This window comes from Stegostoma tigrinum, chromosome 1 (assembly GCF_030684315.1).
Source record: "Stegostoma tigrinum isolate sSteTig4 chromosome 1, sSteTig4.hap1, whole genome shotgun sequence".
NCBI lineage: Eukaryota > Metazoa > Chordata > Chondrichthyes > Orectolobiformes > Stegostomatidae > Stegostoma > Stegostoma tigrinum.
The window spans coordinates 3,736,424-3,758,229 of record NC_081354.1 but is presented as its reverse complement, the minus strand read 5'-3'; the positions used below and the strand labels follow the sequence as shown (position 1 = coordinate 3,758,229).

The window sequence follows — 21,806 nt, the reverse complement described above, 5'->3', positions numbered from 1 at the left end:
CAGACACACATACAGACACACACACACACACACACACACACACAGAGACACATACTTACACATACACACACACATACACACACACACACATACAGACACACACACACAGACACACACACACACATACACACACACATACACAAATACAGACACACTCGCATGCACACACAGACACACACACACAGACACACACACACATACACAGACACACACACACACATACACAGACACACACACACACACACACACACAGACACACACACACACACACGCACAGACACACACATACACACACACACATACATACACACACACATACACAAATACAGACACACTCGCATGCACACACACACACACACACACACACATACACATACAGACACACACACACACACGCACACAGTCACACACACACACACACACACACACACACACAAACACACAAGCACACACACACATTCTTCAAATAAGTCCCAGCAAAAAACATTTTTATGGAACTTTTTGAAAGACGGAAGAACAATAGGCATAATTCAAGTTAAAATTTCAGAATAGTCATTTGTCTGAGATGCACTGGTGAGAACTCACCATAAGGAGGCAGCAGAATCCTGCAGCATCAAAGCAAACAAAGCTCAGCTCTTCAAGCAAATTGAGCCTCATATTTGTGTGTGTGCCTGTGTTTGTGTCTGTGTGTGTGTGTGTGTGTGTCTGTGTGTGTGTATGTGTCTGAGTGTGTGTGTGTATGTGTCTGAGTGTGTGTGTTTGTGTATGTGTACACGTTTATGAGTGTGTGCGTGTGTTCGTGTGTGCATGCATGTTTGTGTGTGCGTTTGTGCGTGTATTTGTGTGTGTGTGTGTGTGTGTGTGTGTGTGTGTGTGTGCGCGTGCATATGTGTTTCTGTGTATGTGCATGTGTGTGCTTGTTGTGTGTGTGCACGTGTGTGTGTGTGTTGTCTGTGTGCACATGTGTGCGTGTGTGCACATGTGTGTGTGTCTGTGTGAGAGAGAGAGAGAGAGAAAGTATTTGTGTGAGAATGTTTTCTTTATTTCTATATTTCTGAGAAGCTTCACTCGGGTGATCCCCGGTACGCAGGGATTGTCTTATGAGCAAAGGCTGAACAAGTTGGGACTCTACTCACTGGAGCTTAGAAAAATGAGAGGTGATCTCATTGAGACATAAAGGACTCTTAAGGGGCCTAACAGGATCAATGCTGAGAGGATGTTTCCATTCATGGGAGAGTCTAGGACCAGACGGCACAGTCTCAGAATGAATGGGCACCAATTTGAAACTGAGAGGCAGAGGAATTTCTTCTCTCAGAGGATTGAGTCTGTCACCCCTGGTCACAGACAGCCATGGGGGCAGAGTTTTTGTGTATATTTAGGGCAGAAATCAATAGATTCTTGATCAGTTAGGCAATCAGGGTTACAGTGAAAGGGCAGGAAAGTGGATGTGAGGAATGTCGGATCGGCCATGATCCGACTGACTGGCAGAATAGCCTTGAGGGGCCGACTGGCCTCACCCTTCTCTTATTTGTTACGGTCTACATTAGCTGAGGTCATGATTGGCTGAACAAGCATTTATTGTGAATTGCCATTTGCCCTGGAGAAGGTGGTCTGAACTGCCTCCCTAAAGCAATGCACTTCTTCGGGTTTAAATTGACCCACAATGCCCATAGAGCGGGAATTCCAGGATTTTGACCCAGTGACACTGAAGGAACAGCGATATATTTCCAAGTCAGGAGGGTGAGTGGCTTGGAGGGGAACTTGCAGGGGGTGGCGTTCACATGTATTTGCTGCCCTTGTCCTTCTAGATAGAAGTATGGCACGGTGGCTCAGTGGTTGGCACTGCTGCCTCACAGTGCCAGGGACCTGGGTTCAATCCCACCCTCGGGTGAGTGTCTGTGTGAAGTTTGCACGTTCTCCCCGTGTCTGTGCCGTTTTCCTCTCACAGCCCAAAGGTGGGCAGGGCCAAGCTAAATAGTGTCCAGGGATATTTAGGTTAGGTGGATTAGACTTAGGAAATGCAGGGGTAGGGGAATGGATCTGGGTGGGTTGCTCTTCAGAGGGGTGGTTTGGACCTGTTGGGCTGAATGGCCTGTTTTGACACTGTAGAGGCTCTACGAAGTGGTCGTGGGTTTGGAAGGTGCTGTCTGAGGGCCTTTGGTGAATTTCTGCAGTGCACCCTGTAGACAGTACACACGGCTGCTACTGAGTGTCGGTGGTGGAGGGAGTGGGATGTTTGTGGATGTGATGCCAATCAAGCGGCTGCTTTGTCCTGGATGGTGTTGAGCTTCTTGAGTGTTGTTGGAGCTGCCCCCATCCAGGCAAGTGGGGAGCGTTCCATCACACTCCTGACTTGTGGGTTGTAGATGGTGGGAGAGAATTTGGGGAGTCGGGAGGTGAGTTACTCGCTGCAGTATTTGCAAATTCTGACCTGCCCTTATAGCTGCTGTGTTGATGTGGCATCTTCAGATGACTTTTGGGTAAATGGTAACCCTCAGGATGTTGATAGTGGGGGTAGTCAGTGATGGTAACACCATTGAATGTTAGGGGGTGATGGTGAGATTGTCTGTTATTGATGATGGTCACTGCCTGGCATTTGAGTAGCACAAATGTCACTCGCCACTTGTCAGCCCAAGCCTGGATTTTACCCAGATCTTGTTGCATGTGAGCAGGGACTGCTTCAGTATCTGAGGAGTCGCGAATGATGCTGAACATTGTGTAATCGTCGGCAGACATCCCCATTTCTGACCTAATGATGGAGGGAGAGTCATTGATGAAGCAGCTGAAGATGGTTGGGCCTAGGACACTACCCTGAGGAACTCCTGCAGAGATATCCTGGAGCTGAGATGAATGACCCCCAACAACCACAGCGAACTTCCTATGTGTCAGGTCTGACTCCAACCACCGGAGGGTTGCCCACAATACCCATTGATTCCAGGTTTGCTGGAACTCCTTGATGCCACACTCGGTCGAATGCAGCCTTGATATCAAGGGCTGTCACTCTCACCTCACCTCTGGAAGTCAGTTCTTTGCCCATGTTTGAACCAAGACTGTAATGAGGTCAGGAGCTGAGTGGCCCTGGTGGAACCCAAACTGGGCGTCACTGAGCGGATTATTGCTGAGCAGGTGCTGCTGGATAACGCTGAATACGTGTCTGAAAGAGACAGTGTTTGTGTGTGTGTGTGTGAGAGAGAGAGCGCGCGCGCGCGCGCGTGTGTGTGTGTGTGTGTGTGTGTGTGTGTGTGTGTGTGTGTGTGTGTGTGTGTGTGTGTCTGTATGTGTGTGAGCGCGAGAGACAGGGAATGTGTGTGTGTATGAGAGAGAGAGCGTATATGTTTGTGCGTGACAGAGACCATGTGTGTGAGAGAGAGGGTGTATATGTGTGTGTGTGAGAGAGAGTAGGTTTGTGTGTGTGTGAGACAGCATATGTGTTTGTGTGTGGGTGACAGCATATGTGTGTTTGAGAGAGAGAGTGTGTGTGTGTGTGAGAGAGAGAGAGCGTATCTGTGTGAGTGATAATGGGAACTGCAGATGCTGGAGAATCCAAGATAACAAAGTGTGGAGCTGGATGAACACAGCAGGCCAAGCAGCATCTCAGGAGCACAAAAGCTGACGTTTCAGGTGTGTGTGTGTGTGAGAGAGAATGGGTTTGTGTGCGCATGTGTGAGAGAGTGGTTTTGTGTGCGTGTGTGAGAGAGAGAGTGGGTTTGTGTGTGTGTGTGAGAGAGAGAGTGGGTTTGTGTGTGTGCACGTGTGTGAGAGAGTGGGCTTGTGTGTGTGTGTGAGAGAGAGTGGGTTTGTGTGTGTGTGAGAGAGAGTGGGTTTGTGTGTGTATGTGAGAGAGAGTGGGTTTGTGTGTGTGTGTGTGAGAGAGTGGGTTTGTGTGTGTGTGTGTGTGTGTGTGTGTGCGAGTGAGAGTGGGTTTGTGTGTGTGTGTGAGAGAGAGTGGGTTTGTGTGTGTGTGAGAGAGAGTGGGTTTGTGTGTGTGTGTGAGAGAGAGTGGGTTTGTGTTTGTGTGTGAGGGAGTGGGTTTGTGTGTGTGTGTGTGTGTGTGTGAGAGAGAGTGAGTTTGTGTGCGTGTGTGTGTGAGAGAGTGGGTTTGAGTGTGTGTGTGAGAGAGAGAGTAGGTTTGTGTGTGTGTGTGAGAGAGAGTGGGTTTGTGTGTATGAGAGAGAGAGAGTGGGTTTGTGTGTGTGTGTGTGTGTGAGAGAGTGGGTTTGTGTGTGTGTGTGTGAGAGAGAGTGGGTTTGTGTGTGTGTGTGTGAGAGAGAGTGGGTTTGTACAATTTTCACTTCACTACATAAGAGAAAATGCTGACAATGAAACTTAAAAGTGTGTGCGCACATTTTGCAAAATGATAACAGCTATGGATAGAGAGATGGTGAAGGACACAAGACAAACTAAAAATGACCATTTGTGCAGTTTATTTACATCCCCTGAAAAATGTGTGATTAGTTATTCTGGAAGGAATATTTAAATCTGGTACCTTTAGTATGGGAGCTATGAAGACAGATACACCTGTTAGAATGAAGACTATCGTCCCAGTCACACGCTGTTCCCTGGAAACAGACAGCAAAAGCATTTAGCAAGGACAACACTATCACTAACAAAAAAGAGTGTTAACATGAAACTATACTGCATTTCACAAAATAAACTCATTAGGGAGAATGTTATGGAATTTGGAAGAGTGGGAAATGTGACACATGGGTGAATTAATTGGGCAGAATGGGAAACGTTGATCTCCTGATATTGAATTAAGGCCAGCCATGGGTTCATGATGTATCGAGCCTCACAATATTCTATGGTGGCATGATACATTTAATATATTGGTGTCCTGTGAATAATTGTTTACATGCATCTGTTTTTAAAAAAGGCCCTCGGGTGAAAAGAGTGGCACGCACTCATCACATCATATCTGGCTCACTCACCATCATATAAAGCTGGTAAGCAACACCAGTCTGAGTTCAGATCTGTGTAAGGTCAGGGGGTTTCTTTGGCTGTGGCGGGGGGTTAACTCTACAGGACCAGGGGTGCAGCCAGGGATCAGACACTTCTTTCAAGGCTCAGTAATGATGAGCGTCAGTCAGTGCTGAGGAGGAGAGTGGCCCAGAATTTGGGGACGCGGAGCATTGGAAGAGGTGTCTAGAACTTAGGTTCGGCCACAGTTGGAACACTGTACAGTTCTGGTCACTGCACTATCGGAAGAATGTGGTTGCACTGAAGGGATTGCTGAGGAGATTCACCAGGATGTAGCCTGGGATGAGGCATTCCAGCGATGAAGGGAGGCTGGATAGACTCAGGCTGTTTTCTTTGGAGCAGAGAAGGTGGAGAGAGACCTAATAGAAGTGGATAAGATTATGAGGGGCATGGGCAGAATGAATAGAAAGCAGCAGCTCCCTTTGGTCAAATGCTCAGTTAGAAGCGACATTATTTTAAGGTGAAAGGTAGAAGGTTTAAGACGGGATTTGGGGGTTCAGAGGGTGGTGGGGATCTGGAATGAGCTGCCTGGGAGGGTAGTTAAGGCAGGAAACCACACAACCTTTAATAATTACTTAGATGAGTATTTGAAGGGCCATAATACCCAAGGCTATGGACCCAGTGCTGGAAAGTGGGACTAGTGCAGGGAGTCGTATCTTTCTGGTCATACTGACCCAATGGGCTGAAGGGCCTGTTCTGTATGATTTGATGACAGATGATGGGGTTGTGGACATGTGGAGACAAAGTGGGCCTGGTGTGGTCAGTTGGGAACAGACAGTCAAGGGAAGGAAATGAGGAGCTAAGGACTGTGATAGAGCTGTCCAGGTGTGTGTGTCCATCTCAGAGTGTTTGCCTTTGCAGGCTCTGAACTCACCCCCGACATTTCAATGAATGCCCGCATCCCCCCGCACACCCCCCCCGACACCCACCCCACCCCTCCCACCTGCAGTGAGGCCGTGTTTAGACAATGATGTTTATAAGGCTCAAACCACAGGGCCCGCTGAAACCATCCATCCAGCCAAGTCCCACAGATCAGACAGAGTGACACTCAACAATAACATCATAGATTGAGTGAAGAATAAATGCAAAAATAAAATGTTGCTTGCACAATAAAAGAAATGTCATTAACCATGTCCTAAATGGCCAATTTCTGCACTGGAACAATTCTGAGAATGCGGAAGTGGTGCACATTTACTGTCAATAACAGCAGAAATCAATATTTGGATGAACTCACAACCGAGGACCGGGCTCAGCTCCTTGGGCCTACTCCACCATTCAATAAGGTCATGACTGTAGCCTCATTCCCAAATTCCCCTGCTCACCTTCCGCTCACAAGCTTAACACAAACCTATCCATCTCGGTCTGCTCCCACCAGCTCTTCGGTTGGTTGGGGGGTGGAGTTCCAATGATTTACAACCCTCTGAGAAAATATATTGCCCCATTTCTTTTAAATGGATGACCCCGATTTATAAACAGCAACCCCATATCTTCCAAAAGAGGAAACGTCATTTCCACTTTTATCCCATCACTCTCCAGCTGGTCAAGATCCCGCAGCATCTCAGATGTTTCAATCAAGTCCCCTCTTACTGTTCTAAACACCAGCAGATACAGGCCCAACCTGACCGACCTTTCCTCATAAAACAATCCGCCCCTTCCAGTGATTAGTCTGGGAGTCCTTCTCTGAACTGTTTCCAATGCATTTCCATCCTTTCTTCAGTACCGAGAGCAATGCTGTGCGTGACCCTCCAGATGTAGTAATACAGTGTTCTGTTTCACTACAGCCTGCTGCACCCAAGGGGGATTTCCTCTCGCAACATTCAACAGTGACTTGGGCACTGTGGGCAAACCTGGCATCCAAAACTCTGACCCACTGAGGGAATGCAACACTGTTGGTGGTTCACATGTTCAGACTGAGGGTCTGTCCACTACGTTGGGCGATTGTAAAGGACACTGTGTGACCTGGGAAGCTCTCCCCAGTCCGCGACTAAAGCTCTGTCTCAGTCTGAAACATGTGAAATGGGCAGTAAGTGACCCAGGCTGGTATGGCGCTTGTGTGTGTGTGTGTGTGTGTGTGTGTGTGTGTGTGTGTGTATTGGGTGGGGGGGGTGAGCGCACTGTGCACAATTTCACAGCTGTGGTTCTACACAATAGGAGTTTCGAAGCACCGGCTGTCAATTGTTTCTGGCCATTTAGAGTTTATGCCTGGACCCTCTGCTGAGGCAATGGGAGTCTGGTGTGTCTCTACGCTTCCTCGCAGCAATCACAGGAAAGACTGCTACCTCCAGGCCTCACATTGGAAGGAAGGAGCGAGGAATATACCCGGACTGAGCCCTCGTCACTTCATTCTGCCTGAGGCTATGCCGGAAGGCAGAGATGGACAGGTTCTGGGCTAACCAGAGTCAGAAGGGGTTGGACAGGGGGAAGCAGAAGTGTGCTGGAACCAGGCCAGCTATGAAGCTAAAGAACTGCACAGCAGGCTCGAGGGGCTGAATGGCATGCTCTTCATTCTGTGTGGTTATAATTCTGCCCTTAGTATCTCCTTCCTGAGAGTTAGTGCCAGTCAGATCACTGGGAATAGGTCACTGTTTGTGAATCCTTAAGAGAAGCTGTCAATGAGACAATTCCTACCTGACACCCAGAAATTTCGGGATTTCTCCCGGAGCAGATGTCTCGGTCTCCATCTTCAAGCTGTCGATGTGTGCGATGGAGATCACAGTGGCAGCTACATACCACGGTAACCCCATCACCGAGCAAAGTGCCATCAGGAGAGCCACCCAGAAGAGATCAAGGTGATAACCAGCTCCTTTCTGTACAAACAAAATAAACCACAAAACAATGCAGTCCATACATGATGCGATTTCTCCTCAAATGTATCTTTAATCCACGTAAAATTACAACATGCAAGGAGATCGAAGGTTAGATTGTCAAACTCAATAAAAATAGATGCAAGCATTCAGAAAATTCACAAGCAATGTGGATTCATCATTTCTCAGTTAATGAGCTCTCACCGAGATGATGCAAGTTCATTACTGAGGCAGTGCCGCACTATCAGAGTGTCAGTGCTGAGGGAGTGGGCACTGTCGGAGGGTCAGTGCTGAGGGAGTGGGCACTGTCGGAGGGTCAGTGCTGAGGGAGTGGGCACTGTCGGAGGGTCAGTGCTGAGGGAGTGGGCACTGTCGGAGGGTTGGTGCTGAGGGAGCGCCACACTGTCGGAGAGTCAGTGCTGAGGGAGCGCCGCACTGTCGGAGGGTCAGTGCTGAGGGAGCGCCGCACTGTCGGAGGGTCAGTGCTGAGGGAGCGCCGCACTGTCGGAGGGTCAGTGCTGAGGGAGCGCCGCACTGTCGGAGGGTCAGTGCTGAGGGAGTGCCTCACTTTTTAAATTAAAGAATACTTTATTCATGTGCAGTACCAAACATATATCAAGGTTCACAGGGACACACCGGGAGGGTTACAGGGACCGACCGGGAGGGTTATGGGGACCGACTGGGAGGGTTACAGGGACAGACCGGGAGGTTTACAGGGACAGACCGGGAGGGTTACAGGGACAGACCGGGAGGGTTATGGGGACCGACTGGGAGGGTTACAGGGACCGACCGGGAGGGTTACAGGGACAGACAGGGAGGTTTACAGGGACACACCGGGAGGATTACAGGGACAGACCGGGAGGTTTACAGGGACAGACTGGGAGGGTTACAGGGACACACTGGGAGGGTTACAGGGACAGACCGGGAGGTTTACAGGGACAGTCCGGGAGGGTTACAGGGACACACTGAGAGGGTTACAGGGACAGACCGGGAGGTTTACAGGGACAGTCCGGGAGGGTTACAGGGGCACACTGGGAGGTTTACAGGGACAGTCCGGGAGGGTTACAGGGACACACTGGGAGGGTTACAGGGACAGACCAGGAGGTTTACAGGGACAGTCCGGGAGGGTTACAGGGACACACTGGGAGGGTTACAGGGACACACTGGGAGGGTTACAGGGACAGACTGGGAGGTTTACAGCGACACACTGGGAGGGTTACAGGGACAGTCCGGGAGGGTTACAGGGACACACTGGGAGGGTTACAGGGACAGACCGGGAGATTTACAGGGACAGTCTGGGAGGGTTACAGGGACACACTGGGAGGGTTACAGGGACAGACCGGGAGGGTTACAGGGACACACTGGGAGGGTTACAGGGACAGACCGGGAGGGTTATAGGGACAGACTGGGAGGGTTACGGGGACACACCAGGAGGGTTACAGGGACACACTGGGAGGGTTACAGGGACAGACTGGGAGGTTTACAGCGACACACTGGGAGGGTTACAGGGACAGTCCGGGAGGGTTACAGGGACAGTCCGGGAGGGTTACAGGGACACACTGGGAGGGTTACAGGGACAGACCGGGAGGTTTACAGGGACAGTCTGGGAGGGTTACAGGGACACACTGGGAGGGTTACAGGGACAGACCGGGAGGGTTACAGGGACACACTGGGAGGGTTACAGGGACAGACCGGGAGGGTTATAGGGACAGACTGGGAGGGTTACGGGGACACACCAGGAGGGTTACAGGGACCGACGGGGAGGGTTACAGGGACAGGCCGGGAGGGTCGTGTTAAATTTCCCAGAGTGTCCTGGGAGGTGCAGGGTTGGTGTATTAACCAAGGGAAATGTTTGGTTCTGTGTAGGATGTGCTTTGGTGTTAGTGTGGGCTGAATGGCCTGTTTCCACACTGTAGGGGTTCCCTGTTCTGCTTTAAGAGGTTCCTTACAACTGAGTTTCAGGTGGTCTGTCCTAATGTCTCTTTAAGTGACTCTGTGTCAATATTTTGTTTGTTATTAGTCCTGTGAAGTATCAGTGGACATTTTACTGTGATAAGAGTCTATGTAAATGTGAGTTGTTGTTGTCAGGTGAGATGTGAAACATGCTGGTAACTCAATCTCTCCCCTGGGGGGGCCAGTGAAGCTGAAAATCCCAAACACTGATGCAGCGCAGAATAGAAATTTAAACTGAAATAGTTTTAAAGAAGCAAGTTAAAAGGATGGCAAAATGAAGCAGAAAGGTCAATGTTTTATAAGGGAAGCAGGTCTAACAGAAGCACTCACTTCTGTCTCATGATTAATGAAGAAAGGAGCAAGATTGTCAACACTGTCTGATTGTAATTTTGTTTTATTGTATTCTGGCTTGTTTTTGAACCTTTAGACTCTATATTCTCCTTCGTTTTCATCATTTTAAGTGTTGTTGCCCCGAGATACACAGACCCCTCCCTTATTATTTCACAGATTAGTACAAAAGACCGAAGTAATTGAAACTGGCAATGTGTTTAAAAGAGACTGTCATTTAGGAAGCATTGTTCCACACAAGGAATTGGGGCGTCGGGGGGTGGTGGTGGGGGGGGGGGGGCGGTGGGGAGGAGGAGGGGTGTGCTGAGGAAACTCTGAAAGTTAATTCAGTAATAACCAGGGACTGTGTTAGTGCTGCAAGATCATTGCTCTAACATCGCTCCAGCTTTGTGGAGATTCATTGGTAACTACAGTTCGCAAAGTGCTTCATTGGCTGTTCTTAGGGACGGCCTGACTTCATGAAAGTCCCTTATTCTTGCATTTCCACAATGACTGAGACCTTTCCATTGATCAGCGATCACTCACATTCCTTGTGCTCTTGAGGTCAACCCCACAGGGATGTCATCACACCAAAGGGAAATCAAACACAAAAATATTGCTTCTGAAGGAGGGTCTAGGCCTGAAACGTGCTGCTTGTGTTCTTCCAGCTCTACAGCTTGTTATCACAAAAATATTGTCTCTACTTTGGCTGGCTTTGGAGAAGTATCAGTCCAGGCCAGGGGCTGCTCCGCTGTGAAGCTAGCTCGTGGTTCAGAATAATGCCAACTGCGCAGGTTCAATTCCTGCTGTGGTTGGAGTAGGCTTGGGACCTGCTCCCCAACTCTGTCCTGCCCCACACTTGAGGCGAAGTGGGACCCCACAAGCAGCATTACCAATTGTGTATCTCTAACGGACAACCCCCTTGTGGACTCATTAAGTTCCTACCAATGCAGCTCAGTATCCCACGGTGCTTCGAACAGGAGCATTTCCAAACTAGCTGTGACACTGAACTACATATAAACCAAAACAGAAATTGCTGGAAAAGCTCAGCAGGTCTGGCAGCATCTGTGAAGAGAACACCAGAGTTAACGTTTCAGGTCTGGTGACCTTTGCTCAGAACGGATGGTAGCTAGAAAAATTTATGCAAAAGGTAGTGTGGGGCGGGTGGTGGTAAAGCGTAAACAGTAGGTGGAGACAGAGGTCAAGAAAAGAGAACAGCAGGTAGTCAGACAAAAGAGTGGATAAAGAGGGTGAATAGCTGTTAATGGAGGCTGTTAGTGATAATGGCAGCCCTTCTGATTACAAGGCCTGGTGTGTGGGGGTTGGAGTAAGGACATTGGACAGCACAAGCCTGAAAGTTGTTGAGCTCAATTTTGAGTCCAAAAGGTTGTAGAGTTCCCAAGCTGAGCTTCACTGGAACACTGCAGCAGACCTGAGGCAGAGATACTGGCAATTGAGCAGCATGTAGAAGTGACAGGCAACTGGATGATCTAAAGGCAGGTGATTGAATGGCCAGTCAAACAGATAGGTTTTAAGAAAGTCTTAGAGGAGGAAACTGAGCTGGAGACGGCATTCCAGACCTTAGGATGCAGGCAGCTGAAAGCACAGCCACCATTGGTGGGATGATTAAAATCTGGAGAGGACTGGAATCCAGGATTAGAGGAGCATTGAGATCAGAGGGAGTGTCAGGCTAGAGCGGAGTGTCAGTGTCTTTTACTGTGTGTGGCTAATGACTACTTAAGGTTTCACCAATCTCAGGCTGCGTAATTTAAAAAAAACTGAGAAATCAGCTTCCAACAAATAATTGTGTGTGTGTGTGTGTGTGTGTGTGTGTGTGTGTATATGTGTGTGTGTGTGTCTGTGAGTATGTCTGTGTGTGTCTGCGTGTGTGCGAGAGTGCCTGTGTGTGTGTGTGTGTGTGTGCGTGTGTGTGTGTGTGTGTGTGTGTGTGTGTGTGCGTGTGTGTGTGTGTATATGTGTGTGTGTGTGTGTGTGTGTGTGTGTGCGTGTGTGTGTATATGTGTGTGTGTGTGTATGTGTGTGTGTGTGTGTGTGTGTGTGTGTGTGTATATGTGTGTGTGTGTGTATATGTGTGTGTGTGTGTGTGTGTGTGTGTGTGTGCGTGTGTGTGTGCGTGTGTGTGTGTATATGTGTGTGTGTGTGTGTGTGGAGTGAGACAGCACACAGGTTAGAGATGTGGCAACGTGTACATAATCACTGTTGGTGCAGGAGCAGGAAGCTGTAATGGAAACAATCAGCTGAGGTGCAGAGATAATGGGAACTGCAGATGCTGGAGAATCCAAGATAATAAAATGTGAGGCTGGATGAACACAGCAGGCCAAGCAGCATCTCAGGAGCACAAAAGCTGACGTTTCAGGCCTAGACCCTTCATCAGAGAGGGGGATGGGGTGAGGGTTCTGGAATAAATAGGGAGAGAGGGGGAGGCGGACTGAAGATGGAGAGTAAAGAAGATAGGTGGAGAGGGTGTAGGTGGGGAGGTAGGGAGGGGATAGGTCAGTCCAGGGAAGACGGAAAAACTGCTCTATGTCCGACCGTGACTGGTACCTGGTTTGCTTCAGGACATGGTCGAGCAGTTTCAAGGCCGAAGAGATTACAAGAGAGTTGCAATGGGAGAGAGATTCCCTGAGGTTGGTCCGGAGGGAGGAGGGTAACTTCTTCAGGTTAGGCATCCCTGGAAGAGGCTTCGCAGTGAGGTTAAAATAGTATCAGAGATAATGGGAACTGCAGATGCTGAGGTGCATGTGCCTGATGAAGGGTCTAGACCCAAAACGTCAGCTTTTGTGCTCCTAAGATGTTGCTTGGCCTGCTGTGTTCATCCAGCTCCACACCCTGTTATTAGCTGTGGTACATGTGCCTGATTCACTTCTCCCATCGCTGATCAATCACCACGCTGGTCTCTTTTCTGTGGAGTGTAGGATCTCCTATCTGAAGCTGCACCTCTCCATGTCGAGGGCGCACAGCAGATTGGAAACCAGGGAGCTGGGCTTTTCAGGGAAGTAGAGGGGCTGCTGAGGCTGGGATTGTTCTCCTTCGAGTGGAGAAAGTCATGGGGAGATAGAGATCAAGTGATTAAGGAAGAACAGTTTCCAGTGGTGGGAAAGTTGATATCCTGATGGTACAGGTTTATAGCAATTGGCACAATAACCTGAGGATGAGGTGAGAGTTAATGAAATGCAGTGAGTTGTTGCAATCCACAAAGCGCTGCCTGAAAGAGCAGAGGAAGCAAATTCCATGATAACTTTCAAAGAGTGAAAAGGAAAAATATTGCCAGACTTTTGGGGGAAAGAACATGATGAACTGGCTAACCCATTCAAGGGAGTATGATGGGCTGAATGGCCTGACTCACCAGCACATTTCCAATGAACACTTGATGCTGACCTTGAGTTTGTGCTCTTTCCTGTTGACGATGACTGCAGTAACTTGCTGGTCCATGAAGATCAGGATGGTGATGAGCAGAGCTGGGAGCCCGGACGCGAGGCACACCCACCAGGGGTTACCGCCAAAGGGTGTTACAACCCAGCCACGGTTTGGGCTGGTCGGCTAAAACAAGAACAGGAAACAGTGAAGTTGTAGTAGACATCCCCCAGAACAATAACTACACATCTTCTGTACATCTTGTCAACTCCTAATGGGTGTGTATACCTCCAATAGACAGTACACAGTGGACTGCCGTGTGAATTCACATCATATCCTTATCTGAGGGAAGTTAGACTGACATTGGAGGCAGTCCACAGGAGATTCACTCAGCTGATCCCAGGTATGGACAAGAGTCTTATGAGGAGAGGGTGACTAGGTTAGGCCTGTACTCATTGGAATATTTGTGAAGCTGCAATAGTAATGTCACTGGGCTAGTAATCCACAACTCCAGGCCAAAATTCTGAGGATGTAGGTTCAAATCACACTGTGGCAGATGGCGAAATTTGAATTCAATGAAAATTTGTAATTAAAAAGCTATGTCTCATGGCCAATTGTCATTTAAAAAAAAACCCGTATGGTTCAGGAATGCCCTTCAAGAAGGAAATCTGTCATTGTTTCCCAGTCTGGCCTACATGTGACTCAGGCCCACTGACTCCAGGTTGCCCTCTGAGTAATTTTGGATGAGCGACAAATGGTGACATTCACAACCCGTGAACAAATAAAAAATATTTACAAAATTGATAGGTGACCTTAGGGAAACATTGTAGACTCTTAGAGAACTTGACAGGGTAGATGTAGAGAGGTGGTTTCCCCTTGTGGGAGATTCCAGGACCAGACAGCTTCATCTCAGAATAAGGGATTACCCATTTAATACAGAGATGAGGAGGAATTTCTTCTCTCAGAGAGAAGTGAATCTGTGGAGCTCTTTACCACAGAGGGCTGTTGGGGCTGGGTCATTAAGTAAATTCAAGACTGAGATGAAGGGATTTTTGTTGAGAAAGGGGATCTGTGTTTATGGCAAAAAGGCAGGAAAGTGGGGTTGATGATGACCAGATCAGCCATGATCTCAGTAAATGGCGGATGGGCTGAGCAATGCCATTTCTGTTTGAACAGTGCATCACCAACAGATTAAAGCCAGGCCGCAAGGTCAGCAGGGTGAGGATCCTTGAAACTGTCGTGTAGCAAATAGAAGGAAAGCAGCCCAGGTCAGTGGCATCAGATGATCCCATAGCTCAAAGACCAGACCTGAATTCAACAGGATGGGACAAAGGGGGCACTCTGTAGGGACCATTGGTTTGTCATCTGCCCTCGCTCAAAGGATGTTACGAGTGGGGATGAGGGAGTGGGGAGAGATTACAACCCTAATCCTAATCCTGTATTGAGCCTGTACACATTGTCATACCTTGGGCCGGGACGTAAATGAACTGGTGTGGACCTCAAGCCTCGAAGGAGCTTTGGAGTTCAGTCCCTGAATCTGTTCTCCCATTCTGTTATAATCATCTTTATTGGAATTTCATTTACTCTCCTTAATTCTTAATAAGGAGTTATCAGTCTGATGTTCTGAAATTCCCATTGACCCTTCCCCCATTCTCAAGTCTCAACAGCTCGTCAGGGAGAGAGTTTAAACTGTCACTCCCCAAGGTGTGAACAAATGCACCCTGTGGATTGGCCATGCTAAATTGCCCGCAGTGTTCAGGGGTGTGTGAGTTATAGGGGGATGGGTCTGGGTGGGATGCTTCTTGGGGAGGTGTGGACTTGTTGGGCCGAAGGGCCTGTTTCCACTCTGTAGGAAATCTAATCTAATCTAATCTTAATCACTCCTGAACACCCTGCCTTGGAGTTTAAGGTCCTGCTCCCTTCAATCTGCCCTCCCCCACCCCACCCCACAGGAAATAAATTCTTTTTATTGACCCAATAAAATTCCAGTGACCATTTTAAACATTTCAATTAGATTCCCTACCTTCGCCTGTGAGAAGGAAATGAAAGCACAGCCAGAAGTACCTGGCCTCAAAAAAGCCAAGTTGGGAAAATCCAACCGAAGTTTGGTATTGGTTCACATTAATCACAGAATTGTTAGAGCACAGAAACAGGCCATTCTGCTCAAGATAACAAAGTGTGGAGCTGGATGAACACAGCAGGCCAAGCAGCATCTCAGGAGCACAAAAGCTGACGTTTCGGGCCTAGACCCTTCATCAGAGAGGGTCTGCTCAACCTGTCTGCAGTAGTTCTCCAAATGAGCAACACCAGTCCTCTGACTTTTCTTCATAACCCTGAACATTCTTGCTCTTCAGGTAATAATCCAATTCCCTCTTGAAAGGCATGATTAAACTGCGTCCAGCACACTCTCAGGTAGCTCCTTCTAGATTCTAAGCACTCACTACATGAAGATGTCTCTCCTGGTGTCCACACTGCTTGCTTTTTTGCCAAGCTCAATAATCTTTGTTCCCCGGTTCACAATCTTGCTACCAATGAGGATAGTTTATCCCCTATCTACTCTGTCTAAAACCTTCATGATCTTGAACAGTCCTCTCAATCCTCCCTCCTCTAAGGAAGCATACCAACCTTCTCCAATCCATCCATATACATGCAGATCTTCATTCCAGGAACTGTTTTCCGGAATTCTGCCTGCACCCTCCCTACGGCCTCCACATTTTTTGAAAGAGTGGGGCACAAAACTGGGCTCAATTCTCCACCGGAGGCCCTAACAATGGGATCTTTTTGGTGAGTGTGTGTGTCTATGTCTTTGTGATTGGGAGAGTTAGCCAGGCTCAGGAGTTCAGGATCCTGCCTCATGGTGCTCCTGTAGTTGCGGGGCCAATCCCCATGGTCACTCCAATAAGGATTGGACTAAGGCCAAGTGCTCCCCATCTTGGCGCCTCCCACCAATCAGTTAATGTGTTAATGGTTTTCCTGCTTCTGATCTGACTGAATTCAATTCCTGAAATCATGGTGAGAAAGGATGTGAATTTACATCATGCCATTGCTCAGAGCCAGCTGCTCTGACCATGCAGCACTCTCAGAAATGTACTTGGTCTGTCAGCTCAGATTACATACTTGGAGTTTCTGAACTGCATCTTGAAACCACACTTTTCTAACTCAGATGATGTGAATGTTACCACCAACTCTCCCAATTAAGCCATTGAGGAAACAGTTAAGGTTAGGGTTACGGTTACGGTTATGGTTAGGGTGAGGGCTGGGGTTCGGGTTAAGATTAGAGTTAAGGGTTGGGGGTAGGGTTAGCATTAGGGTAAGAGTTACCATTAGGGTTTAGGTTGGGTTAGGGTTAGGATTTGGGTTAGGGGTAGGCGTATGGTTAGGATTTGGGTTAGGGTTGGGGTTAGGGTTAGGGTTAGGATTTTGGTTAGGTTAAGGGTAGGGTTAGGATTTTGGTTAGTTTAAGGGTAGGGGTAGGGTTAGGATTTGAGTTGTGGAAGGGGTAGGGTTATGATTTGAGTTGGGGTAGGGGTAGGGTTAGGATTTTGGTTGGGGTAGGGGTAAGGTTAGGATCTGGGTTGGGGAAGGGGCTAAGATTAGGATTAGAGTTGGGATTAGGTGTAGAGTAGGGGTGGGTCTAGCAATAGGGCGAGGATTGGGTTAGGGTTTGCGTTAGGGCTAGCGTTAGGATTAGGGTTGCAGCTCGGGTTAGTGTTTGGGTTGGGCTAGAATTCGGATTATGGCTAGCTTTAGGGTTATGGCTAGTTTCGGAGTTAACATTTTTGTTGGCAAAACAAACAAACACAACTTCTCATAATGGGGAAAGATCTAATAGGCTCAAAGAGCACTAACTGTGCTACTGGCAGGTCAATTCACAACCAGAGGATAGAGATTGACACTGACTCACCAAAATGTCAGAGAAGGAGCTTTTTACACAGCGAGTTGTTGACATGAGGAATATGTTGCGAGGTATGCTGAGTGGGTTCAGGACTGTGGGGGTCCAGTGTGGAAGCAAATTCAATAAAAGGACCTGTCGTAACATAGTGTGCTGCCCAGTGTTGGTACCTTCTTATATTCTGGTGTCATCTACTGGTGGACTGTGGCTGGTAGAGCATGCTGCCACCAATTCCCCTTCCCCTGCTCGTCTCAGTGGGCCCTTAACCAGCCAATCTGATTCAGGGACAGTGTTCTGAGAGATAATACTATCCAGGACACTAGGGAGGTCTCCCCCAGCTCTTCCAAACAGTGACCATGGGATGGCCAGTAGTCTGTGGTGGGGGACAGGCCATGAGCAAGAGCCAGCAGAGAGCAGCAGTAACTCAACACAGGGTACATTAACTCAGAGACAGCCAAACTTTCACTAATGACAGAGAGAAAAGATCATGCACCTCCATGAGGAGATTATAGCCAACTCCCTGAATGTCAAACTGCTCCACTCTCCACACAGGAGCTGTGTTACCCATCAGAATGGGCAGAACTTCAGCACTTAGCACGTAGATTAACCCTTTCATACCCATGGCCTGATAATCAGTAACTCTGAGAGAGTTTCTGAGGAAGGGTCACTGGACCCAAAACATTTACTCTGTTTTCTCCTTCACAGACGCGGGCAGACCTGCTGAGCTTTTCCAGCAACTTCTGTTTTTGTTGTTGTTGTTGTTAACTCTGAAAGAGGAATTGGCTAAACAGTTGAAAATGGAAAACGTGTTAGCAGCCCTGGCAAAGAGCAATACTGGGCTGAGTGGCCTCATTCTCTGCTTATGATATAATGAAAGATCACATTTGGAGGACAAGTTGCCAACACAGAATGGAAGTCCTGCAAAATGGTTAGGTCAGACTTAGTTGGTTTGTTGTAGTAATTGCTTGGCTAAAAATCTGAGCTTGTCCATTTCATTTTATATCCCCCCGACTGCAGTGTCCCCAATTTCCAATATTACACCTACAGGCTAACATTCTGTGGAATACATACACCATAAAAGGTTTGATAAAACACAACACAGCTGGCAGATTCAAAGGTAATGGGAACTGCAGATGCTGGAGAATCTGAGATAACAAAGTGTGGAGCTGGATGAACACAGCAGGCCAAGCAGCATCTCAGGAGCACAAAAGCTGACGTTTCGGGCCTAGACTCTTCATCAGAAATTTTTCTGATGAAGGGTCTCGGCCCGAAACGTCAGCTTTTATGGAAGATTCAAAGGGGCCAGTTTACTGATGGAAATTGATTTGGAGAAATATAGTTTCAACTCAGAAGGAAAAATGGAAGGCAGGGAGAGGGAATCAGTCTCCCATTTATAAGGAATAAGATGGCAAGGAATTATATGATTGACAAACCTTGAACTCGCTTGGCACTATGAGCTTTGGTGTATCGACTCCAACCAGAGCATCAAGTCCACAGAACAACAGAATGGCGATGATGATGGCAAAGTCACTTATCAGTTTTCGAATCTGATGGGGAGAGATAAAAAAACATGGGTTATTAATGTGTCCCACACACAGCAAACACTAACCCTCCACTTGCCATGAAAGAATATAAAGGGTATCCCAACATCAGGTAGTGAAAGGACAGTTCACCATCTGAGATGTTTGACACTTTCCACAGTCATCAATGTTTTCCTTATCTGAGAGACTGTAGTACTGGTGGAACTAAAGAAATCTCAATGGAACTACAGAACAATTCTTAAGTTTGGGGTCCTTGAATCTAGCCTTACACTTTAAATTAAACCTTGCAAACTTTGTTTTGCTGGTGAGATATTCCTGAAAGTTGCATTCATTTTAAATCACATCGCACGATCAAAAGGTCGTACACATCAGACATGGCTCAGTGAATAGCAGTGCCTTGTTGGGTTGGTTTTCAGTCTAACACTCTGAGTGCAACACTGAGGGAATGCTGAACTGTCCATTAAACACTAAACCAAGGTGTCATCTCTCTTCCCTATTGCAAGTAAAAATCTCCCATGGCCACTATGTGGGAGAGCTGGTGGAGATCTCCCTGGTGTCCTGGACGGCATTTCCCTCTCAGTAGGTATCACAGAATCAGATTAGCCCATCAGTGCCACTTTACGGTTTGTGGGATCTTGCTGTGCGCAGATTGCTTGCTGCACTCACAACATTGCACAACTTCAGAACACTCTGTTGATTATAAAACATCCTGAAGTACCATCAGAGCACATTGTGTAATGAACCTCCTCGAGGTGAGATGCTGGGCTATTGGTAATGTCACTGGTTCAGTAATCCCGAACACCAGGCTAATGCTGTGTGGGCACAAATTTGAAACCGACGATGGCAGACCAGAAATGCTATACTCAATAAAAATCTGGAAATGAAAGCCAACCTAATGGTGACCACGTATTGTAAAAACCCATTTGATTCACTAAAGCCCTTTAGGGAAGGAAATCTGCCATCCTTACTCAGTCTGGCCCACATGTGACTCCAAACCCACAGCAATGTGGTTGGCTCATTACTGTCATCTGAAATGGCTCAGGAACAGGATCAGTTCAACAGCATCTAGGGACAGGCAACAAATTCTGACATTGTCAGCAACACCTTTTTTAATACATTCACAGGATGTCTAGGCCAACATTTAGTTCAGCCCTAATTGCCCAGCGTGCACATAATAGTCAAACACATTGCTATGGGTCTGGAAGTGGGCCTTCCAGTGCTACAGAAGACAGAGGCAAGAGTGGTTCATTTGCCCCTTCGAGACTGCTACACCATTCACTCTGATCATGGCTGATCATCGAGCTCAATGCTGTCATCCCACCATCCCCCATCATCTTAATCCCTTTAGCTCGAGGAACTATACCTTCTTGGAAAACATTTAATATTTGGCCTCATCTGTTTTCTGTGACAGAGAATTCCACAGGCTCCCCACTCTCTGGATGAAGAAATTTCTCCTCAGCTCATTCCTAAAAGCCTGTACCCTCAGGCTCTAACACTCTGTGCATTTACCCTGTCCAGCCCTGTTAAGAGTTTTACAGGTTTCTATGAGGTTCCCCCTCATCCTCCGGAACTCCAGTGAATACAATCCTAATTGACTTGATTTACAATGGAGTTGAGCAAACATCTCAATGGGAAAGGCACCAGTATCCCAGCCAGTGATAATGGGAACTGCAGATGCTGGAGAATCCAAGATAACAAAGTGTGGCACTGGATGAACACAGCAGGCCAAGCAGCATCTCAGGAGCACAAAAGCTGATGTTTCGGGCCTCTGATGAAGGATCTAGGCCCGAAATATCAGCTTTTGTGCTCCTGAGATGCTGCTTAGCCTGATGTGTTCATCCAGCTCCACACTTTGTTATCCTAGTATCCCAGCCCAGTTTTTTTTCCTTTATTCATTCACAGAATGAATGTCTGGCTAGGGCAGCATTTGTGGTCCATCCCTATTTGCCCAGAGGGCAGTTAAGAGCCAACCACTGCTGTGGGTCTGGAGTCACATGTAGGCCAGATTGGGTAAGGATGGCAACTTTCTTCCCTAAAGGGCATTAGTGAACCAAGTGGGTTTTTCCAACAATTGACAATGGATTCACAGTCATCATTAGATTCTTAATTCCAGATATTTATTGAATTCAAATTCCACCATCTGCTATGGTCCCTGGAACATTATCTGGGTCTCTGGATTAACAGTCCAGCGACAATACCACTAGGCTGTCGCCTCTCTAAGTGAGACATCTCTGACAGCAAATGGAATTTCCACTTGCGTTTCGCGTTGCAGATTGCTCTTGCTGAGATGCCGTTAGCTAATTATCATTGCCCTTCCCTCACTCATCTGGCATTCCTAATCCAAGTCTCCGGTTTCACATGATTTGTGAATCCTGGTCAGCCCTGTCTCTGGTAACCATTGGAGGATGTTGGGAGGGAGGCTTGTTCAGTTTTTGTTAATAATGATAGCAAAAGTTTGTACAGCAAGATTCGCACCCTGCAGGAACAAGGCAGTGAGCTCGAGAGCAAACCTGCTGGAAAAATCTGGCCATGAAGCAGAATATTTGGAGTAGAGCAAGGGAGGAGTCAATCTAAAATTACTAAACTTAAAAAAATAATGAACAAAGTATAATGTTGGATAAAATCAATGCAACTAAAGTGGATCCAAGATTAGCACATGGTTCATTAGAAGCAATCGAATGGAATACAAGTGAAGAGGACATTCCTACAGTTCTGTGTGGATTGATTATGCTGAGCTGAGGTTAGATGCTGCTACCTCATACAAACTGGGAAAGTGTTAAAATCAAGTGAGCTGTGTTGGTGCCCCATGATTAAATATAATGTGCAAGAAACCCTGAAAATACCATCTGCAAACACTCTTCACACTAGGTCCCATGTCCCAAGGCTCAAATGTTTTTCATATATCCCCTTGTAGGTAACTAAATGCCCCATGGAGCT

General features: G+C 47.5%; 1 protein-coding gene across 3 annotated transcripts in view; it reads right to left on the bottom strand.

Annotated features, from left to right (window-relative positions):
* LOC125450951 (electrogenic sodium bicarbonate cotransporter 1-like) overlaps window positions 1-21,806 on the bottom strand; it is a 223,375-nt gene that overhangs the window by 40,505 nt on the left and 161,064 nt on the right. For all 3 annotated transcript variants that reach the window (XM_059648092.1, XM_059648140.1, XM_059648179.1), the window contains 4 exons: window positions 18,762-18,875; window positions 13,461-13,622; window positions 7,606-7,784; window positions 4,487-4,559 (listed from right to left, as the gene is read on the bottom strand). In XM_059648092.1, coding sequence (XP_059504075.1) covers window positions 4,487-4,559; window positions 7,606-7,784; window positions 13,461-13,622; window positions 18,762-18,875 — 528 coding nt within the window. The remainder of the gene's footprint in view (window positions 1-4,486; window positions 4,560-7,605; window positions 7,785-13,460; window positions 13,623-18,761; window positions 18,876-21,806) is intronic.